The sequence below is a fragment of the Trachinotus anak genome, unplaced genomic scaffold (assembly GCF_046630095.1).
Source record: "Trachinotus anak isolate AG129_WGS33_773 ecotype Australia unplaced genomic scaffold, CSIRO_AGI_Tana_v1 ptg000002l, whole genome shotgun sequence".
Taxonomy (NCBI): Eukaryota; Metazoa; Chordata; class Actinopteri; order Carangiformes; family Carangidae; genus Trachinotus; species Trachinotus anak.
The window spans coordinates 9,738,795-9,756,716 of NW_027273853.1; the positions used below are offsets into that span (position 1 = coordinate 9,738,795).

Consider the following 17,922-nt stretch of genomic DNA (forward strand, 5'->3'; position numbering starts at 1 on the left):
CTGACAGGTTTTGGTCTCGCAGGTTTGGAGAGCTTGCTGTAGAAGCCACTGATCTGTGACACTGAATGAGTGAATTACCTCAACACTCAGCACTGATAGTGAGCTTGGTGTGCGATGGGATGTTTGGTGAAGGTCAGAAAAAACAGAAAATCACGCATTCACAGAATTATCAAAGCCCTGCTGAGGATACTTGATGCAGAGAGCATGTTTGGAATTTACCAATCTCATCTTTTTGAAATGATTAAAAAAAAAAAATGCTAATGCTTTGTCAGACTAAAAATGGTTGACCTTGACATTTTCTCTCGATAAAGTGTTTCTTCAAATGAATGTCTTGTTTTAGCATCTCAAAGAGCAGCTCATAGTAAGTTCTCTGTGACTCAACGCACACAACAGATACCACTGAGCCCAATGGATATGTCCCAGGGCAATTTCCCCTGCTTGCAGATAAAAAGAGACAAATGGTGAGTGGGATGTAGAGTTAAACCAATCTCAGGGAAGAAGGTGAGATTGAAATTAATTTGAAATGCAGATTATCAGATTGCAGGCCGCTCAGTAATTATCGCCGTCAAACAACGTGAATAGATGGTGCATGAGATAGGACAGTGTGCTTAATACATCTTGAGTCTAATCAGCTGATGAGTCAAAATGCTTAATGTATTAATCAAATTAGTTTCATTCCATTGCTTCTCATTGAAATATCAAAGAAGAGTGCATCAAAGTGCAGTTTGATGAAATAGGGATTTAATGTCTTCACCGTGACGGATTTAATAGGATGGCACCTTGCAGCCTGGCAGCTTTGGTTTCTTCATCACAGGATTTTTCTGTATTTGAACACCTTGACCTTGATCACTCACATCAGTGGAATTGAATACTGCAACGCCATTTGAGCATCAGTCTTCCTGTTTTATTGATGCACTTTACTACAGTCACCTCTGCAGGAGGCGAGCTAGTTTCACAGTAGAACCCAGGAAGAGAAAGCTAGAAGTCCCATGACCGAGGTGCCAGTGGATGATAGGATTTTAACGCTGTTGACAAAGCCCTCTCAGCTGACAGATCTGCCACAATCCTTCTTGGATCCTAATTGTCAGCACTGCTAAGCTGTTGGTGATGCTCTCAACTGGCATGTGAGTTGGTGGGATAGCAGGACTTACTTTAGACCTCTATGATTACATCAGAAACTTGAGCCTGTGCTCTCTTAAGGGAGGTTTGTCCCCAAGTATTGCCTTCCTCCTGCCAGCCCGCACACACTTCAACAGGTTGGTTTATTTGTGCGCAGTAGAAGCAGCAGCTCAAATGACTAGAAAAGGTCAGATTTTTACAATTTGGGCTCATTTTACTAGAAAAGAGTTTCATTTCTTTTTGTTTGATTATAGAAAAAAAGACTTGCCCTCTCTCTGAGAAAAAACAAATGACGTGTTTGTAAAGTCATCTAGATATGTTTTTTTTTTTTTTCCCTCTCTCGCTTCCCACTAACCAGATGGCAGTCAGATTTCAGACACAGGGTTCTGGAAGACAATCAAGGAACAAGATTGTTTTTTTAGGAAGGGGGATAGGTTTAAGTAGATGTCAAATTAAAGGTCTTTACACATAAACGCGCGCACACACACACACACACACACACACACGGAAATGAGACTGTCAGTGAGTATGTGTGTGTGTGTGTGTGTGTGTGTGTGTTCCTGTGTGTCTCAGGTGTGTCCATGTTTCAGGGTGTCGGCGCTCGCTGTGAGGCGGTGAGGTCATGTATAGAAATCTGTCTCAGAGCACCCCCTGATGGAATACCGCACCGCTTTTAAGGTCATCCGCACAAACTCTGCCACACAGGTTGACACAGGGACTCATGAATGTTTGATTGGTCTATTATCCGAGCCGGGCGGGGACATTCATCCCCCGGTTCTGGAATTCAAATATTCCTTTTAGTCTGACATTTCTCCTACAACGTCTGAGGCGAACCCCCAGTTTCACTCTCTCTCACTGCGTTGGGCTTCATCTGCAATGCTGTCATCTCGCCGTAGGACAATTCTACAGGATGCGCTGTTTTTAAGAGCGGCGCGACTGCGAGCACAGTATGGTTTCAGGGGGGTGGAACCAGGGAATTGATACTCAGTCATTCCGACACCCCTTTTCCTCCTCTGCAGGGTGGATAAGGATCTGGCCATCCATCTTTGTGTTTCACCCATGTCAACTCGGGGTAGCAAACGTGGGCACCTGGTAGTCAGAGACAACAGGAACAAAGCAGGAACATTACTTTAATCTCTGGCTGCTGTTAATTCCTACCTCTGCCATCATCCAGGAGGCAGAGCTTTGTGTATCTCAGCTTCCCCCTTATGAACAATCCATCACTGTTAGTGTTTCTCTCCAGAGTGCGCTTGCTCCTTTCTTTTTTCACCTGCTCACCACTATGCTTTGCTTTCAAAAGATGAGGCTCGCTGAAGCAACTGCAATGCATTGTATTCCACAGTTGACTGTTCAGACTTATTTTCACATCCAGCAGCATCCTCCCATTGGAATAAAACACATGGGAGCAGTCGCATTTATGTGAGGCAATGCATTTTTATGCAGATCTCTTTATAGGCTTTCAACAGTATATCCAGAATCTATAACTGACACCTGCCATCAGGCTCCGTCAGTGATTACAAAGGAAAATGACTTGACCTGTAATGAACTGTAAAACTAACGACATCTGTGTGAGATTACTCAACTTGAAAGCAAACTGTTGTACATGAGGTCCCATCAAGCGTGATATTAAAATGTCCACTTTTACATCTTTCCGCCCAAGCTCTGTAAAAGCCCAGGCTGCTGGGCCCAACGTGATGGAAACCTGAGGCTAATGACTCAAGCAGACGGCCATGGGCATTAGACAACTTCATTTATGAAATAGTCAACCTCCCGTGTAGCGATACATTCACATTACCCTGCCTCACTTGAGAGACGCGCTGCTGTCACAGCCACTGAGCAATGCTGATGTCCTTTCCTACCTGCATTCATCTTACTCTCAGGAGGTAATGGTCTTCTCAGGTCATTTACGCATTAGGGTCTCGATCATTCATCTCACCCACCTGCAATCCAGTGGGTTGCTGGTCCTCTGCAGCACACGCAGGGATGTGTCGAAGACAAGGAAAACACACATGCTCTGAATCATTTATTTGCACTGCTTTTTAAACCCGAGAGCTGCCTGTGGCCTAACAAGCCGAGGGGTGTTCAGGAACACGCAGGTTCTGTTGAGATGATTTGTGTGTATAATTTGCAGGCTTGTTCCTATTAATTGCCTTGGAGAAATCGAGACTTGCTGCCTTATGTTTTGTTTAAATTATTTTTATGATTGAATGAAAATTACCTCTCTGCGTGGCAACAGAATGTCACTGTGTTTGTGGCTCAGTGTTTAGCTTGTTAGTTTTGGTTGTAAGGCCTGGTATGTGGCACTGGAGGTGTCTGCTAATGTAAAGAAAGTGAGATCATGAAGACAGTTTGATTTTAGCTTTACCTTGAGCACAGACAGGTCTGAGTGCCCGAGAGAAGACAGACACATTAATCTCGTTAATGGGGATGATTCAGTCCCATCTGACACATAAACAACCATTAATGTGTTCATGCTGAACGTAGCCTGTTCAACATTTGTATGACGTTGAAAAATGACTTGTGCTTGTGCTCTGCAACACCCTCCGATCAGTGTTGCGCACAATTTCCACAGAGCTGTTTTTCTCTTCTATCTTGGACATTAATTGTTTTAACGTGGCTTCACTGTGTATCTACATTCAATATTCACATGCCCACAGACTCCTGCGATCTCTCCAGGGTTTGGCATCATGTTGTTCCCTTCCCCTTTTGCTTTCGCTCGATGTGATACTACTCCCTGTATCTTTCACAAGCTGTTTGGCTAACAGAGGTCACAGGGGATGTGTAGCACGTTTGGTCACGATATGAAAGCAGTAGCCGTTGCCAGCAGGTGTGTAATTATATATGAAACAGGGTTTTAAAAGAGGAGCATCACAAAGTCATGTAGAAAGTAGGCCAGGAAGCAGAGACTTCAGAAAAGTCCTATTTATTCCTCACCCACTTGAAATGTGTGACTTTTTATTTGAAGTAGTGAAATAATCCAAGGTCACTGTAACTATTTCAGGACTATTAAAAATAGCATTAATAGACAACAACATGATAAAACAAGCTTCCAGGGCAGATTCTTCAAAAGGGATTTTTTTTTTGTTTTGTTTTGTTTTGTTTTTCTACCCAGTGTGCTCACTGTCGTCTGTTTTCTGTGTTTCAGGTATGGTGACATGGTGCCAAAAACAATCGTGGGGAAGGTGTTTGGGTCCATATGCTCTCTGAGTGGGGTGCTGGTCATCGCCTTGCCTGTCCCTGTCATAGTGTCAAACTTCAGCCGCATCTACCACCAGAGCCAGCGGGCGGAGAAACGACGAGCCCAGAGGGTACTGCCCCTCCCTCTGCCTCTCGCCTCCTTTTTCCTCTCTATCTCTCTTTATTCTGCTCCTATCTGCCTCTTTCCTCTGTCCCTGTCTTATCCACACAGAACAATGACAGGGCAAATGTTATCTTCCAGAATATTAATCTTGTATTGTGCTTCTGTGTACTGTATGTTTGTATTGGGTGGGCTAAACTTGCTTGAGTATATTTCAGTGGGAGAGAGAAATAAGAGAGGAAATGACAATGACTGAACAAATGATCTTCAGAGTTTTGTGTCAGCAGCTTTTCAATAGCAATATGTGCATTTCTTTCTGAAAGTGTTTGCTAAGGCAGAATTTCCTAATCGTAGATTTAAGCGTAGCCTCTCTCTACTAAATACTGTGGCTGCCAGAGGGAGACAGAGCCAATTAGTGTGACAGACAAAGCATCAGAGGCTAAAACAGAGGTCTGTTTGTTCAAACAGAAAACTCGACTTGCTAGAATCCGTGCTGCGAAGATTCGAGGCACTAATGCCTATATGCGCTACAAACAAAATGGGCTCCTGATCGACTCACTGGAGGAGGTAACGGGGCCAAGCAGCGGCTTGGGGGCTGACTGACCGGGGCCTCGCTGATGCTTGCATGCCGCTCTGCTCGGGGGGCCATGCCACCACACACAGGGGAGGGGGAGGGGGGAGGAGGGAGCTTCTCATGCTGTAACACAGGGGCTGCTGTCATTCCAGTGCTTCAGTGTGATCGTCCTCTCTCTTACATCGCACCTCTCAGCTGCAGCATTGACATGCTTCGTCGACACTCTCTCTCTCTCTCTCTCTCTCTCTCTCTCTCTCTCTCTCTCTCTGTCCATACAGCAGGAGGGCCAGGCAGGCACACTTGCCTTCTGGTGGAGCACGCAGCCATTACAGTCACACTGACACATGACCAAGTTCCGCATGTCTGTTTAACAGGGTTTGGAGGGGAAGGAGGGAACCAAAGGCTTCCTGGACAGTAGGTCGCCTATGGAGGCTGTCTGCTCGGCCTGCATCTCCTCTAAACTCTGTTTTTGATCTGCTGTGTGTTCTGTGTGTTATTTCTAGAGCATTCAGGTTGTAGTGCAGACTAACACAACATTACCTTCCATCCCAGAGCCGTGCAGAGCTTCATCAACGCCTGTAGTGTGGTTGTGGTCCAGAATCTGTGCCGTGTTTGGTGTCGACTGTTCGATCTGTGTCTAGGTGTGCCACTGCTGTTGCACTGAAATGAGTTGAGTTCTAATTTGACTTTTCTGGTCCTTCTCACCAAATCAGCGAAAGACTGGCAAAACCAAGTGTATCAGTGACACATGTTGTAATCAGCCACTGTCTCTATGCATCTCTAAAACATCCCCATCTGACTAGGTTCTCAGTAGATTGGCTGCCGTGCTACAGATCATCATTTCAACTCTCAGTGCTTTGCGTACTCTCCACTACATCACAGAGCTCCTAGCTGTTGCCTGAGACTCAGGGAGTCTGAGCTTGCTCATCTACACTGTTTTTTTTTTTTTTTTACTTTGTGTGTTCCAAGGCCTCCAAGGAGGCAGGACAGGCCCTGGTGGGGAAGGCCGCCAGCCCTCCTTTTGAGAGCCAGCATCATCACCTGCTGCACTGCCTGGAGAAAACCACGGTAAAATCCTTTTTTTTTTCTCAAACTGAAAAGCTGTGTCCACTGGAAAACACACAATCACTTTGGCATCTTTCATTTTTACTATCTTGGTAACAGACTTTACACCGTTTAAAATAGCTCACTGTAAAAAATAGATCCTTTTATGTAAAATTGCGTCACTCCTGCAGTCTGCGCTGTATCATCAGTAGTGCCTGCCTGTTCCAGTGTGTTGCAAATAGAAACAAACTAGGTTTTTCCATCCATGCACAAACTGTACAATCTATTTCATATGCAACATGGGTTAAAAATAGCAGTTAATGGGGCTGGGAAATGTTGAGTCCCCTCGCCAGCAACATGCTGAAGATAACATGACTCTGCCAGCCAGTAACATTATTCCTTCCATTCAAACCAGCCTGCTTCATTTTACACTATCTATAATTTAGAAATGTTGGAACCCTCTTTAATGCTTGGCGGTGACATGAGTTTTACACTTGCAGCTCTAAACCCTGTACAGAGACGTGGACAGGCAGTAAATCAGTGTTCCTCCTCACAGATGATCCTCCCCCTGGTAAAAGGCTTGCCTGTCGTCTGGGAAAATATCCATTAAGGCTTCACGCCATTCATGTGGCAGCGCACATGTGTACGTCAGGCCTCTCATGGTGTGCATTATAGATGGCAGAGAGTACAGCAGAAGTGACAGAGGGAAGGTATAAGGCATGATTCAGGGGGATGGCATCGGATCCTGCGTGGTGTCACTGCCACCTGCTGGCACGGTCTGAAAGACACTTGGAGCCTGACCTTCAAGTCATGCTAATTTGTCACAGGGATAACAGTTGTGAATGTTTTCACAGATGGCAGTTAATATGGACATCTGGGCCAATATATTTCTATTCCCTTGATGATTCATTTTCCAATTATTAAACAATTTTGCTGTGGATTCTGTTCAGTCTGTTTAGTCTTTACTGTGAAACATCTTTACTCATTATTTAGTGGAGCCAATCATTGATGTAATTGAGTGATTCATGAGCAGCAGCGAAGCCAAATTCCCACTGTCTTCCTCTGCAGAATCATGAGTTTGTGGACGAGCAGACGTTCCAGGCCAACTGCATGGAGATCTCTACAGTGAACAAGTCGGGCTCCCGTGCCTCCTCGCTGTCCTCGTCTCCGCACGGCCTTGGCTCGTGCTGCTCTCGACGCCACAGGAAGAAGAGCAGCTTCAGCCTGCCCAGCACAAACAACCAGGAGCTCAGCACCATACAGATAAGGGAGAGGCCGGTGGTCAACAGGTAGCCTGCCTGTTTTGCCCTTTTTTCTCTCTCTACATCTCTGTCTCTCTGAGCTCACACACACCACTCACACATAGGCATGCAAACTGTTGATCCTGTATTCAAAGATAAGCCATAACTTTAGTGATTCCATGCAAGAAAATTACATGTCTGACTTTGTGACTGTGTAGCATTTTTTTCAAATAACCCTTACCTCTTACTTGCCTCTGCACACATACCTGCTTCTGTATCTGCAGATGGTTTTGGTGTTATTTGACCTTGATAGTGAATTGAGTTTTATTGTTGGTGCTTAAAGTAAAAGTGGAAAAACAACAACACATGCTTCCACAATCAGAGTTTCCAGCACTCTGGACAATGCACAGAACTGTGATCAAAATTTTCAGTGAAACTACTTTCTATTGAAGAAATAGTCCCTAACTTCAATGAGAACCGTTGACAGCTTGCTCTGTGGATTATTCAGTGCAACAAGGACACTGTATCTGCAAAGAAGAGAGGTTGCTGTTGGAGGTAATTTTTCGATGTTGTCAGCAGCATAAATGAAATTCTATTCACCTCCTTTATGTTGGGGTGCAGCTGAATTCTCAGATCTGAATAATTCACAGTATAGGCAAGTAAAACCTGAACTATCCACATTTCTTCAGAGCACAAAGCACAGGTGAGAAAATGTTTTATTTCATAAACTGGGTGAACTGATACCCATTCATACATATATAGGTGAAAGGGCCCTTCATATGCACAGTCATCCTGTACAGTAATATTCTCCACAGACTGACAAAAGCTGCAGAAGTTCTCATTAAAACTAAAATATACCTTATATGAGCAACGTGAGCCAGTGTTCGTTTATATATTCCCTCTGGACAAAGAACGTGGATATTTCTTAGGAGTGGCTTTTATAAAGTATAAGGATGTATGAAAGGACCCTGTGTAATACAGGCTTTGTGTAATACTTTCACAAGGTCAGGGCTCTCACCCTCTTTCATCCTGTGTTTTCTTTTACAGCCGCTCTAGCCTGAATGCCAAACTCGATGTGACTGTGCCCTTGAAATGTGACGAACCTTACATCACTCCCTCCATGGTCAGCCTGTCTGCCCCGGTGGTGACCTCATCAGAAGGGGACGGCTCCACTACCACCACTGCATACTCTCAGAGCAACATTGTCCGAGTATCTGCCTTGTAGATGTCATGCCTATCTTATCAGCTAACTGGTCTCAAGAAGCACCAGATGCTGAGGAGAGGGACCACCGAGCATCAACCTGCCATAATCTAGAGGGATTATAAGATTAGCTGAGGTCGGGGTTTTTGAAGTAGTGATCTCATCTGATGTCAAACTCTGCATGGTATTAGAATGATGTGGACGGCTGCCTTGGAATAAAAGCAACCAGCAGATCTTGCTCCATTAAGCACAGCAGAGCAAGGAAGTGTTGGGATTGCGTGGTTATCATTGTTGCCTAAACATACTGAGAAAAAAAAACAAACTTTATTTTTGAATATGTAATGTAGGTGTATTTGTTGTCTTCAGATTCAAAGGAGGAAAGGCAGTTGTTTAAGGGTCATTTTTGATGGCCTTTGATGACAAAGCACACATTCATTACCTGAGGGCCATATTTGTGAATATTATATGTACACATTAGAAACATTCACTTCGATCGCTACCGAGTTAAATAGATTGTTTTAACTCCCCCCCCCCCATCCCCCTCAATTATCTGGTTTCTAATAGTCCCCCTCACTGTTGTAAATTCAGAAAACGTACATCCACAGGAATGAATAATTGTTGTGAATATTCATTAACTGACTCATTAACTGGTTGATGTCATCGCTTGATGAGCAAAATATATTACGCATCCTGACATGTTTGTGAAACGTGCAAGTGAAAGTCAAAATGACAAAATCTGTGTTAGCTTACATATTTGACATTCTGATATGGATCTATGTGAAAGCCACTGTCATCAATTAACAATTGATATTGAGAAATATACAGGGTACATATTAGTTAGGTCACAAGGTAGAAATATAAGAGAACGTTCTTTTGAACACTTAACTAATGCTAACCCTAATGTGGACACATAGTATTGACCTGGAAAACCATGTGAAAGAGTGTTGAGCATCAATTCCACTGAGATCCTTTAAATTCTAAGATTCAAAAGCGAGACTTGGTAGATTTCACTGTGTTAAAGGGCCATTTTGTACATTTTTCATATTGTAAATATCTCAGTTAGAACTTTATCAGCCGCATTTGAAGTTGGCTCCTCTTATTTCTAGATTTAGTTGACAGTTGTTGGCATACTATTTCTGTCTGTTAACTGGTTGAATTAAGGATTTGCATGCTGTCATTGCAGAATTCTGTTTTATTAAAGTATGTCTCTGCTTCTTGTTGGAGGTTTGTCAGTAAAAATGAGATTAATGGAAAGAAACACATTGAGGCTGATATGTTATGATGTAAATTCTGCAACACTTTGCTTTTAATGAAATACAAATCTTGTCATGGAGTACATATATAAAGGGTAAGGAAACGGGACAAATTATCACACATTGTGCATTTGGTGCAGTGGATAGAATAAATACTGTAGCTCTACTGAAACATCCATTAAATGACCCATGTCTTTTTTTTTTATTAAACTAAAACACAGTTAGGTGGATTTCATAATCCTCTCCCTGATTACTCAAAGAGCATCACTTATAAAAGGGATGGTATAATAATTAGGCGCTGCTCGAGGACATGTGAGGACCTGAACGGCCCAGTGGTGGGTCCTGGCTGCAGGGTCTCTGGAGACAGACAAGCAGGCCTCACTGATTGTTTGACACAAAACTCAGCATCTTCCCCCTGCTGAGTTGATTGCGTCGGTCCAGGCTGCTTCTCACAGCACGCAGCACCTCTCCTCTGCAGGGTTTACTAGCTGCTGAGAAGTCAGCCAGCATAAAATCTAAGATAACACAGCAGCATATAAAATAATAGGCCGTCTACACCCAAATAGAAAACGTACACTTTGGCGTCTGGGGGTTTAATTTAGTTAATATTTGAACAATGACTAGACAAATGTTAACCCTTTTAATATTCAGTTACATAGTGAATATTGAATAATGTCATTTGGTCTAGTGCCATTCAAAGGTAGACAGAAGTGGAAACATTATCATGTCTTACTGAATAGGGATTTGACCTTATTTTTTAGCCTGTAAAACTCTGTCCGAAACTGAGGGTTCACTGCAGCGTATATGATTGGGTCACTCAGTGAGGTGATGCAGGCAACAGACACTGACAGGATCTCCACATCCTGAATGATCTTTATCTGAAAAAAAAAAGAAGATAATAGAGAATTTAAGAGAGTTAGAGATCATTTGATAGACTAAGGCTGTAAGGCTATCCACCTATAGAACACAGGATTTCAACCCTAGATTCATAGGACATAGGACTTCATATATATATACCATATAGATTTAATTATATGAATTTACGTTTACATTAAATCAAACATATATTATTGTATAACCCATTTTGATCCTCCCATGCATAAGTCGAACTCAAATTTGCATCTTCACAATTTTATAATTACTAGTGTTTTTTAGGAACTTAAAGTGAGTTCACTTGTCAGACACAGTTGAGAAAACCTACTTTTGACTGTAAGAGCAAAGATATTCACCTACTACAAACAAAAACTTTCTCTTACACATTTTTACTCACAAAATGCCAGTGAAAGTTGTATGCATACTTTTACAAGAACTTACCCGAGTATTGTTGTTTTTGTGAACAACAAAATTCACCATGATAGTTGTGATCAATGGCAGCCAGAATAAGAGGAAGGTTACAATAATGTAACCAGCACGCTTTGCCATTTTACTTTCCTTCTTTTTGTTCACTCTATCTTTGTTTGCTCTTGAAGGCATCATGCAAACAGCCCCCTCTGCCTCTATATTTTGTTTCGGAGCTTCAGCTTCAGCAGCGCTGGCTGAGATGGGAGGTAGTGAAGACACTTGATCCACTGTAGTAACAGCCAGTGTGTCTCCTCCACTGCTGTCCTTAGCTTGTTTTTGTTCAGTCATTAAAACAGCAGTGGATTCAGGATTTTCTAGCTGTGCAGACGAGTTAACATGGGGGCTAGTTTCTTTCATTTCAGAGGGTGCTTTGTCAACTTTCTCCTTGGACTGGCTTTCTGTGTCGAAATTGCTTGACACCGTCTGTGGCTTTGTGTTTGAGCTTTTACCACTGCCAGCAGCACCTCCATTTGATGGTTTTGCTTCAGCACTTGTGAGACAGGGGTTAGACTGCTCTGTTTTAAAAGATTTCTCTTCGGTCTGCACTGCAACCTGCATTGCAGGGGGGCAAGGTTGTTCTGTTTCCAAGTCGGTTATCTCCACAGTATTTTTTAATTCTTTCTTATGCTCTGAACTGGAGGCACATTGTGCAGCTTTTGTCGAGGTCAGTGGAGAAGTTGAAGAATCTTTCTTTGATGAGTTTGGTTCAGCTTGTGTCACCAGCTCCACCTGAGCAACACTTTTATTCAGGGTCTGGTTTTGCTCAGAATTTCCATTTTCCACAACTCCATCTTTCTTCTGTGTATTTTCTGTTTTGTTTTTTTTAGAAAGCGTAAATGTACCTTTGTCAAATATTTTGCGATTGTGTGTCCTCACAAGGTGAAATATGCGACCATAGAATCCAATGATAACACTAAAGCATGCCGCCCACAGTGGGAACAGCATGTAAAGTCCAAAGGTGTCGTATGAGGACGATGTTTCTCTCTGTGATCCTTTGCATCTTATATGAACAGGTGAGTCCTTCACAAATATGAGACACAAAACAGCCACCAGAATAGCCAAGGTCCATGTGAGAGGAATCAGCACGGTAATCCGTTTTTTTCGTTGACTGGTTTTGAAGGGTTGTGCAATGGCCTGGTATCTCTCTGCGCTTATGCAGGCCAGTGTTAACAGCTGGATACAGCAGCTGAAAGAGAAAGAGGCCACTTGTGCATCACAGATCATCTCCCCCATATGTCCTTTCTGATGCACAGCCAGAACAATGGTCAAGAGGATAGGGCAGTCAATCACACAACGCAGAATGTCTATAATTGCAAGATTCACCACCAGTGCATTATTCGAAGTTTGCAGTGATTTCTGATGATAAACTGCCAGTATCACAAAAATATTTGCTGCAATTCCCACGACAGACGTTGTCAACAGAATCAAGCTGTTTGCTACTACAAAGACGATGTCGATGTATTCCTCCCAAATGGTGGTGTTCCCAGAGTCCCATGCAGGTGAAGGCTTGGCTCTCATCTCCAAGGTCAAAGAGTCAACATGTTTGGTTCTGTATCTTCATTTTTGATACGCTGCGGCAAGAGATTCTCCACTGAATGAACGATGTTAATGGGTGAACCTGCAGCTTGGACAAGTTACACCAAAAGTATCCGCCCTTTTCATTATCACTCCATGGCACCAGCAGGTCACCTGGGAGTCCTCACTCTTCACATTCATTAAAAAACTGTGCTGTGTATTCACAGCAGAGACAACCGGAAAAAAAAGAGGATGGCTGTTAATTGAAAAGCAGTTGCATCACTATTGTCTCAATCCTGATGTCCACCTTTCAAAAGCAGATCAAAGCTGATATGCAGTAATGATGATGGTGCGGCACTGTGGTGCATAGACTGTGCATTTGTGTGTTAATTAAAGAGCTATCCATTTCATTTAATACAGTAGCCCATCTCACAAAGGTTAGAAGCCGTGTATTAAGTGCGCCAGATGGATAATTTGGGAGTTCTTGAATAGGCTCAGGAAATAAGGGGAGCCATGCTGCTGGATTATAGCATGACATTGTGTAATCCTGTTTGGCGATAAAGTGTGAAATGCTCTTTGCTTCAGATGTGCAAGCTTATGGACTCTGCCAAATCTGGGATTAGATCAACACAATACATTTTCCTCCTGACCGTCCTACATATTAGATTGATCAAATGTCTCTCAAAATCATATTGATTAAAAAACTGGAAGTGCAACTCAACAAGTTAAACTTCTTGGTGCAAATAACTTATATATTGTAACTAATATATATATCTGTCCATGAACAGAGACAGCATGCTAAGCAGCTTGCTACAGTGATGAGGCAAAGCAGTTGTTGCAAACGAAAAACACTTTATTTATTTAGAATTAGATTCCTATTTGCAATATTTACAACAAACGTGTCGAACAAGAGAGAGGGAACAGGACAGAATGAGAAATTAAACAAAAATTCACCCTGACTTTTTTTTTTTTTTCTAAACCAACAAACCCAAACCAATCAAAACAAAAGCCGAACATATGTACAAAAGGACTATTCAAAAGATTGCAGTGTGGGTACCTTAGTGAGTAGCCTAGTGTATGAAACAGAAACAGAAATCCCTTATGTGTGCACAGTGCACAGTAGGCAGACCTATGTATGTCTTATACATACAGATTCAACCACATTGCTGTTCTACAGAGTACAGCAGTTAAACAAAGTCATGATGCCGACAGTCTTGTCCTTGTTTTGGGTGCTGATGCTGTGGATTGGACGACCAGGCAGGAAGGACCAGCAGATCATACCTGTTAGCGAACAAGTAAGCAAGAGAAAGAGAGGAAGAAAGACAAATGGAGCAAGATAAAATAAAAAAAGACTTGCAAGTGACTCAGTAATTTTTTGTCAGTTTTTGAAAAAAATTTAGTTTTTTGTTATTGTGAAAAGTTGAATCATGGTTTAATAAATGTAATACAATTTTCTAACCCAAAAAGAAAATATGAGCCAAATAAAAAGTAAATCAACAAATAATATATAATCAAAAAATCATAACTCTAGTTGCTAGCACTAACTCAGTGGTAAAATTTTTTCGCTTCATCTTTATTCACTGATGCATATTCATCTTCGTGCTGGTGACTCAGTGTGGGCTCAGGCGTGTGCCATGTGAGACATGATGTCCTTGGTTTGAATCAGGCCCAGAGACTATTTCATTATGTCATCTTTCTCTGAACTGTCTAATCCCCCTTTGAACTGTTTACAGGGTTAGATGAAGATTAAAAAAAAAAAAAGAAAAACTGCAAATAATACGTAAAACTGAATTGCCAGACCACAGAGCAGGCTAACCCAGAAAATTCAGGTCTTTTACTGCCTGACTGACTCACCATTGCTGAAACAGGTGTCGTTCAAGGTGAACAAGTGCAACCCAATGTTCCTATGTTTTTCCAAAGTGATTTTGCGGGAATTGCAAAAAATGATCATGTTGTTTCCCTTCAACTGAAAAATAATTGCACTGATTAAATCCTGTATTCACACAGGTGCTTATATTTGAAATTACGCCTATATAAACTGCAGCAATGTAACACTGTGTTTTGTGCAGCATTGGAAATTGTGGCATTTGTTGGCAAAAGGCAAAACATATTGCATAATCCACATTAAGTAAAATTATTTGGCCTAGCTGTCAGTGTTGACTGGATGATGGAGCTGGCTACTGTTGACTTTGATTCTGTGTATTTGCATAATAATGTTACATAGGAGGAGGTGTTGTGCAGTATATCTTACATAAAATCAGAGCACTGGTTCTCAGAAAAAGGCCTTGAGATATAAAAAGAGTTGCACAGTCTGCTGTATGTATGAATCAATATTTCATTATGCAACTCCTTGAAAATGTTAATCACCTGCATGACTTTCACAAAGTAGGAAGTGTCTTTTCAAACTACACAAAAACAGATCGAGTGCATTTTATTTAAGAACAAAAGGTCAGGGGTCAGAGGTTTGACAGTCTCTCTTTGCAGTCCGGCTGTATTTGACTCGCCCAGTAAAAATACAAATGAAATTGTTCTTTCAAGATCTCCTTTCTTTCTGGCTTGTTTCCCACATGCACTCGCCTGCAGACATCAATATGAAAAAAGTAATAGTAAATTGATCTAAGCAAATCACAGAAATTAAACCTACTACAGGAACACCCTGCAATTTAATGCTGTTCATTACAGTGCCAAAACAGAGTGGTCTCAAAAAGAGATTAAACAGAACAAAAGATGAACAAAATAAGCACTTCTTTCAGTGGCCTTGGACTGGATCGCATTACTGCATATACTGTTATTATTTTGTCCACCCTCTGAATATCAGCTGTAAGTCTCTGTGCTGATTCTGTTCTCATCTGGCTACAGTGAAGACCTCTGAAAGACACAAGCGTGTAGATGAGCAGGTCTGTGTCGGCGATGAGGCACCAGTAAACTGACAACCATGGCAGCTCCTTTGTTTTTGCTGGAGAAAAGTCACAGAGGCAGCACCTTGCTGTGCGTGTTGACACTCCTGCTAAAGGAAGTCAGCTGGCTCCTCCTGTTCAAGGTGCGCATGTTGATGCTGACACTGGTGGGCCCGTGGGGAATGTAGCGGCCGCAAGACAGCACCTCCAGAGTGGAATCGCGGAACTGTTGGACATAAAAACACGTAAACACCCCGTCAGGAAACAGGCGAGCCTTCATTTCTGTCATCAAGACATGCAACACTGTATATATCCTATACTTCCTATCTTTGCCCACACAACTCAATTCCACAGTGGATGCACACTTCAGCTGCTTACCTGTTTGTTGGCAAGGAAGTAGATGATCGGATTATAGACAGGGCTGGTCTTGGCAAAGTACATGGGCATGGTTGCAACCAGCGGAGGGATGTAGAGCTCTGGATCCACAACTACCACCACTGACAACGCCGTGTAGGGCAGCCAGCAAACAAAAAAAGCTACAATCATGGCCAGCACCATACTGATGGCGTGATCATTCTCCTTTTGGCTGGAACGCCCACCCTGGAGCTCCACACTCCTGTTCAGCTACGAGTGGAAAACAAACATGACCCCCATTAACAGCTAATAACCAGTTTTAGTCTGTAGGTGGTAGATTGCAAACAGATGAGGATGGAGGTGGGAGTTTTAAATCTTGTTTTAATGGTGCGAACATGTGATAAATATGCAGAAGCTCCACTAAACCCACCTTGTTCATAGATGAGAGCACTTTGGAGTAACAGTAGATAATGACTGCAACAGGGAAAATGAAGCAGAGGAGCGTGTAGAGGATGAGATAGCTGTAGTTGCTCCATGATCTCTCCTCCCAGGCCAGAGAGCAGGAGGTCTGGACTCCCTCGGGTCCATAGGAGCTCCAGCCGAATAAAGGAGTCACAGCCCAAAACAAGCAGAAGACCCAGACAAACAGAAGCCCGACGATGCTTCTCCGCATGCTCAACTTTAAGCCAGCTCTTGGCTTACACACCACGTTGTAGCGCTCGTAGGCAAGAAGGGTCAGAGTGCAGAGGGACACCAGGCCTGGGGAGGCAAAACAAATGAACCAAAAAAAAAAGAAATCTGAGCTCATGGTCGACTTACTGCCTCTCTCGGGTCATTTAACTGCATCTTTATATATAGTTGTGCAGTTACCATGCAGAAAATCCCCAACTGCCCAAAAACTTTTCACTGAGAAGACCATGAGATGTTGTTGAAAGCTTTGGAAAAAGCTACCAAGTATACTGTGTTTTTTTTTTTTTTTTCCAAAGTCAAGATTGAATTTTAGATCCAAATTATCAACTTTTAATAGTAACATCACATTTGAAAGATCTGATGTGAACAGAAAGAAGACTTCTTCAGAAATCCCCCCCCCCCCCCCCCCCCCCCCCACTGCCTTGAGCATGAATATTTCCTACAGCTAGAATGCCTTCAGTGATGAAATGAAGGAACAATAATGTGGCCTCTCATCCTTCAAAACATAATGTTTCACATGTGTTTGACGTTTGATGACAGACCTCCAGGCGAAGAGGGAGCCCACGTCGTCTCACGTCTCCACTTACCAAAATAATTGACAGCAAATCCTTGAAAGACGCACGCTGCGTGGCCAATAAAAAAGGAGCCCTGGTAGTTGGTGATGGTGACGACCAGCGAGCCGCACAGGCCGATCATCAGGTCGGACACGGCGAGGCTGAGGATGAAAACGTTCATAGGGTGGAGGAGAGACGGGTTCCTCAGCATCACGGTGATAACGAGCCCGTTGTTGAACACTGACAAGACTGTGTTGATGAACATGAGGAAGGAAAGTATACTGTAGCCCACCCGAGGGAAGATGGTGGGCGCCACAGCCCCCATCTCGGCGGGGAGGGATGGAGGGGGAGAGCCGGAGCTCCAGGGCGTCGTGCTGTTGCTGTCCATGGCGCCTAAACGGAGCTCAGGTGAGACAAGTGTGGGGCCAGACCCTGGAGCCACGGACACTGTGCTCAGCTCGATCTTATCATTTCTGATCCCCGGTGAACCTCTCGGCTTTTCTTCTTTTCAAGATCCCGGATTGGGCACCTGGCGTGATAGGGAAAGCCCCAGATGCAATATGGGAAATTGGCCCGTAACACGATTTGCAGGGATTAATCCCAACAAACCCGCCGCTATAACGCTAATTGGAGAGTTTGAAGCGTTATGGGCGAGGGGGCACTTATTCCTCGAAATTAATTTTCTAATCATGAAATAGTTCCTCCTGTTGTTGTGCACACGGCTCACACGCGCACACAAGTGGACTCAATAAATTCAATAAACACACACCTGCATATTACATCTAATCATGGGACAATTACACAGTCTGCTCCAGTCGCTTCACGTTAATGACATAAGCAG

General features: G+C 43.0%; 3 protein-coding genes across 6 annotated transcripts in view; 1 reads left to right on the forward strand and 2 right to left on the reverse strand.

The window, feature by feature from the left end:
- The window catches only part of LOC139631152 (A-type voltage-gated potassium channel KCND2-like), a 32,027-nt gene extending 22,119 nt beyond the window's left edge, over positions 1-9,908 (forward strand). For 2 of the 3 annotated variants that reach the window (XM_071495148.1, XM_071495153.1), the window contains exons 3-7: positions 4,265-4,427; positions 4,886-4,984; positions 5,961-6,059; positions 7,104-7,324; positions 8,324-9,908. In XM_071495148.1, coding sequence (XP_071351249.1) covers positions 4,265-4,427; positions 4,886-4,984; positions 5,961-6,059; positions 7,104-7,324; positions 8,324-8,501 — 760 coding nt within the window. In that variant the 3' untranslated portion in view covers positions 8,502-9,908. The remainder of the gene's footprint in view (positions 1-4,264; positions 4,428-4,885; positions 4,985-5,960; positions 6,060-7,103; positions 7,325-8,323) is intronic. The other variant, XM_071495160.1, reaches the window with a different exon arrangement.
- A 541-nt stretch (positions 9,909-10,449) lies between these two features.
- On the reverse strand, positions 10,450-12,653 carry LOC139627450 (D(2)-like dopamine receptor). The gene is made up of 2 exons (XM_071488218.1): positions 11,045-12,653; positions 10,450-10,608 (listed from the first exon to the last, which is right to left on the reverse strand). Exons 1-2 carry the CDS (start codon positions 12,587-12,589, stop codon positions 10,453-10,455), a joined length of 1,701 nt encoding a protein of 566 aa, XP_071344319.1. The 5' UTR covers positions 12,590-12,653; the 3' UTR covers positions 10,450-10,452.
- A 1,078-nt stretch (positions 12,654-13,731) lies between these two features.
- Positions 13,732-17,617, reverse strand: parietopsin. Of its 2 annotated transcripts, XM_071495194.1 has the most exons (5): positions 17,115-17,617; positions 16,268-16,596; positions 15,862-16,107; positions 15,569-15,709; positions 13,732-13,867 (listed from the first exon to the last, which is right to left on the reverse strand). In XM_071495194.1, the coding sequence occupies exons 1-5, from the start codon at positions 17,467-17,469 to the stop codon at positions 13,862-13,864; spliced, it is 1,077 nt and encodes a 358-aa protein (XP_071351295.1). In that variant the 5' UTR covers positions 17,470-17,617; the 3' UTR covers positions 13,732-13,861. The 2 variants fall into 2 exon arrangements, with proteins under 2 accessions (XP_071351295.1, XP_071351287.1); XM_071495186.1 differs by lacking the exon at positions 13,732-13,867 and having other exon boundaries at positions 15,001-15,709.
- Positions 17,618-17,922: the final 305 nt, after the last annotated feature.

What these genes read in the sequence shown, in the direction of transcription:
- parietopsin (XM_071495186.1), bottom strand. Translation starts at nt 17,469, where the DNA reads ATGGACAGCAACAGCACGACGCCCTGGAGCTCCGGCTCTCCCCCTCCA. An exon ending in ATTTGCTGTCAATTATTTTG is followed by an intron (nt 16,597 to 17,114) that starts GTAAGTGGAGAC and finishes TTGCCTCCCCAG; the next exon opens with GCCTGGTGTCCCTCTGCACT. An exon ending in TGCTCTCATCTATGAACAAG is followed by an intron (nt 16,108 to 16,267) that starts GTGGGTTTAGTG and finishes TTCCACTCGTAG; the next exon opens with CTGAACAGGAGTGTGGAGCT.
- LOC139627450 (XM_071488218.1), bottom strand. Translation starts at nt 12,589, where the DNA reads ATGAGAGCCAAGCCTTCACCTGCATGGGACTCTGGGAACACCACCATT. An exon ending in ACAAAAACAACAATACTCGG is followed by an intron (nt 10,609 to 11,044) that starts GTAAGTTCTTGT and finishes TTTTTTTTTCAG; the next exon opens with ATAAAGATCATTCAGGATGT.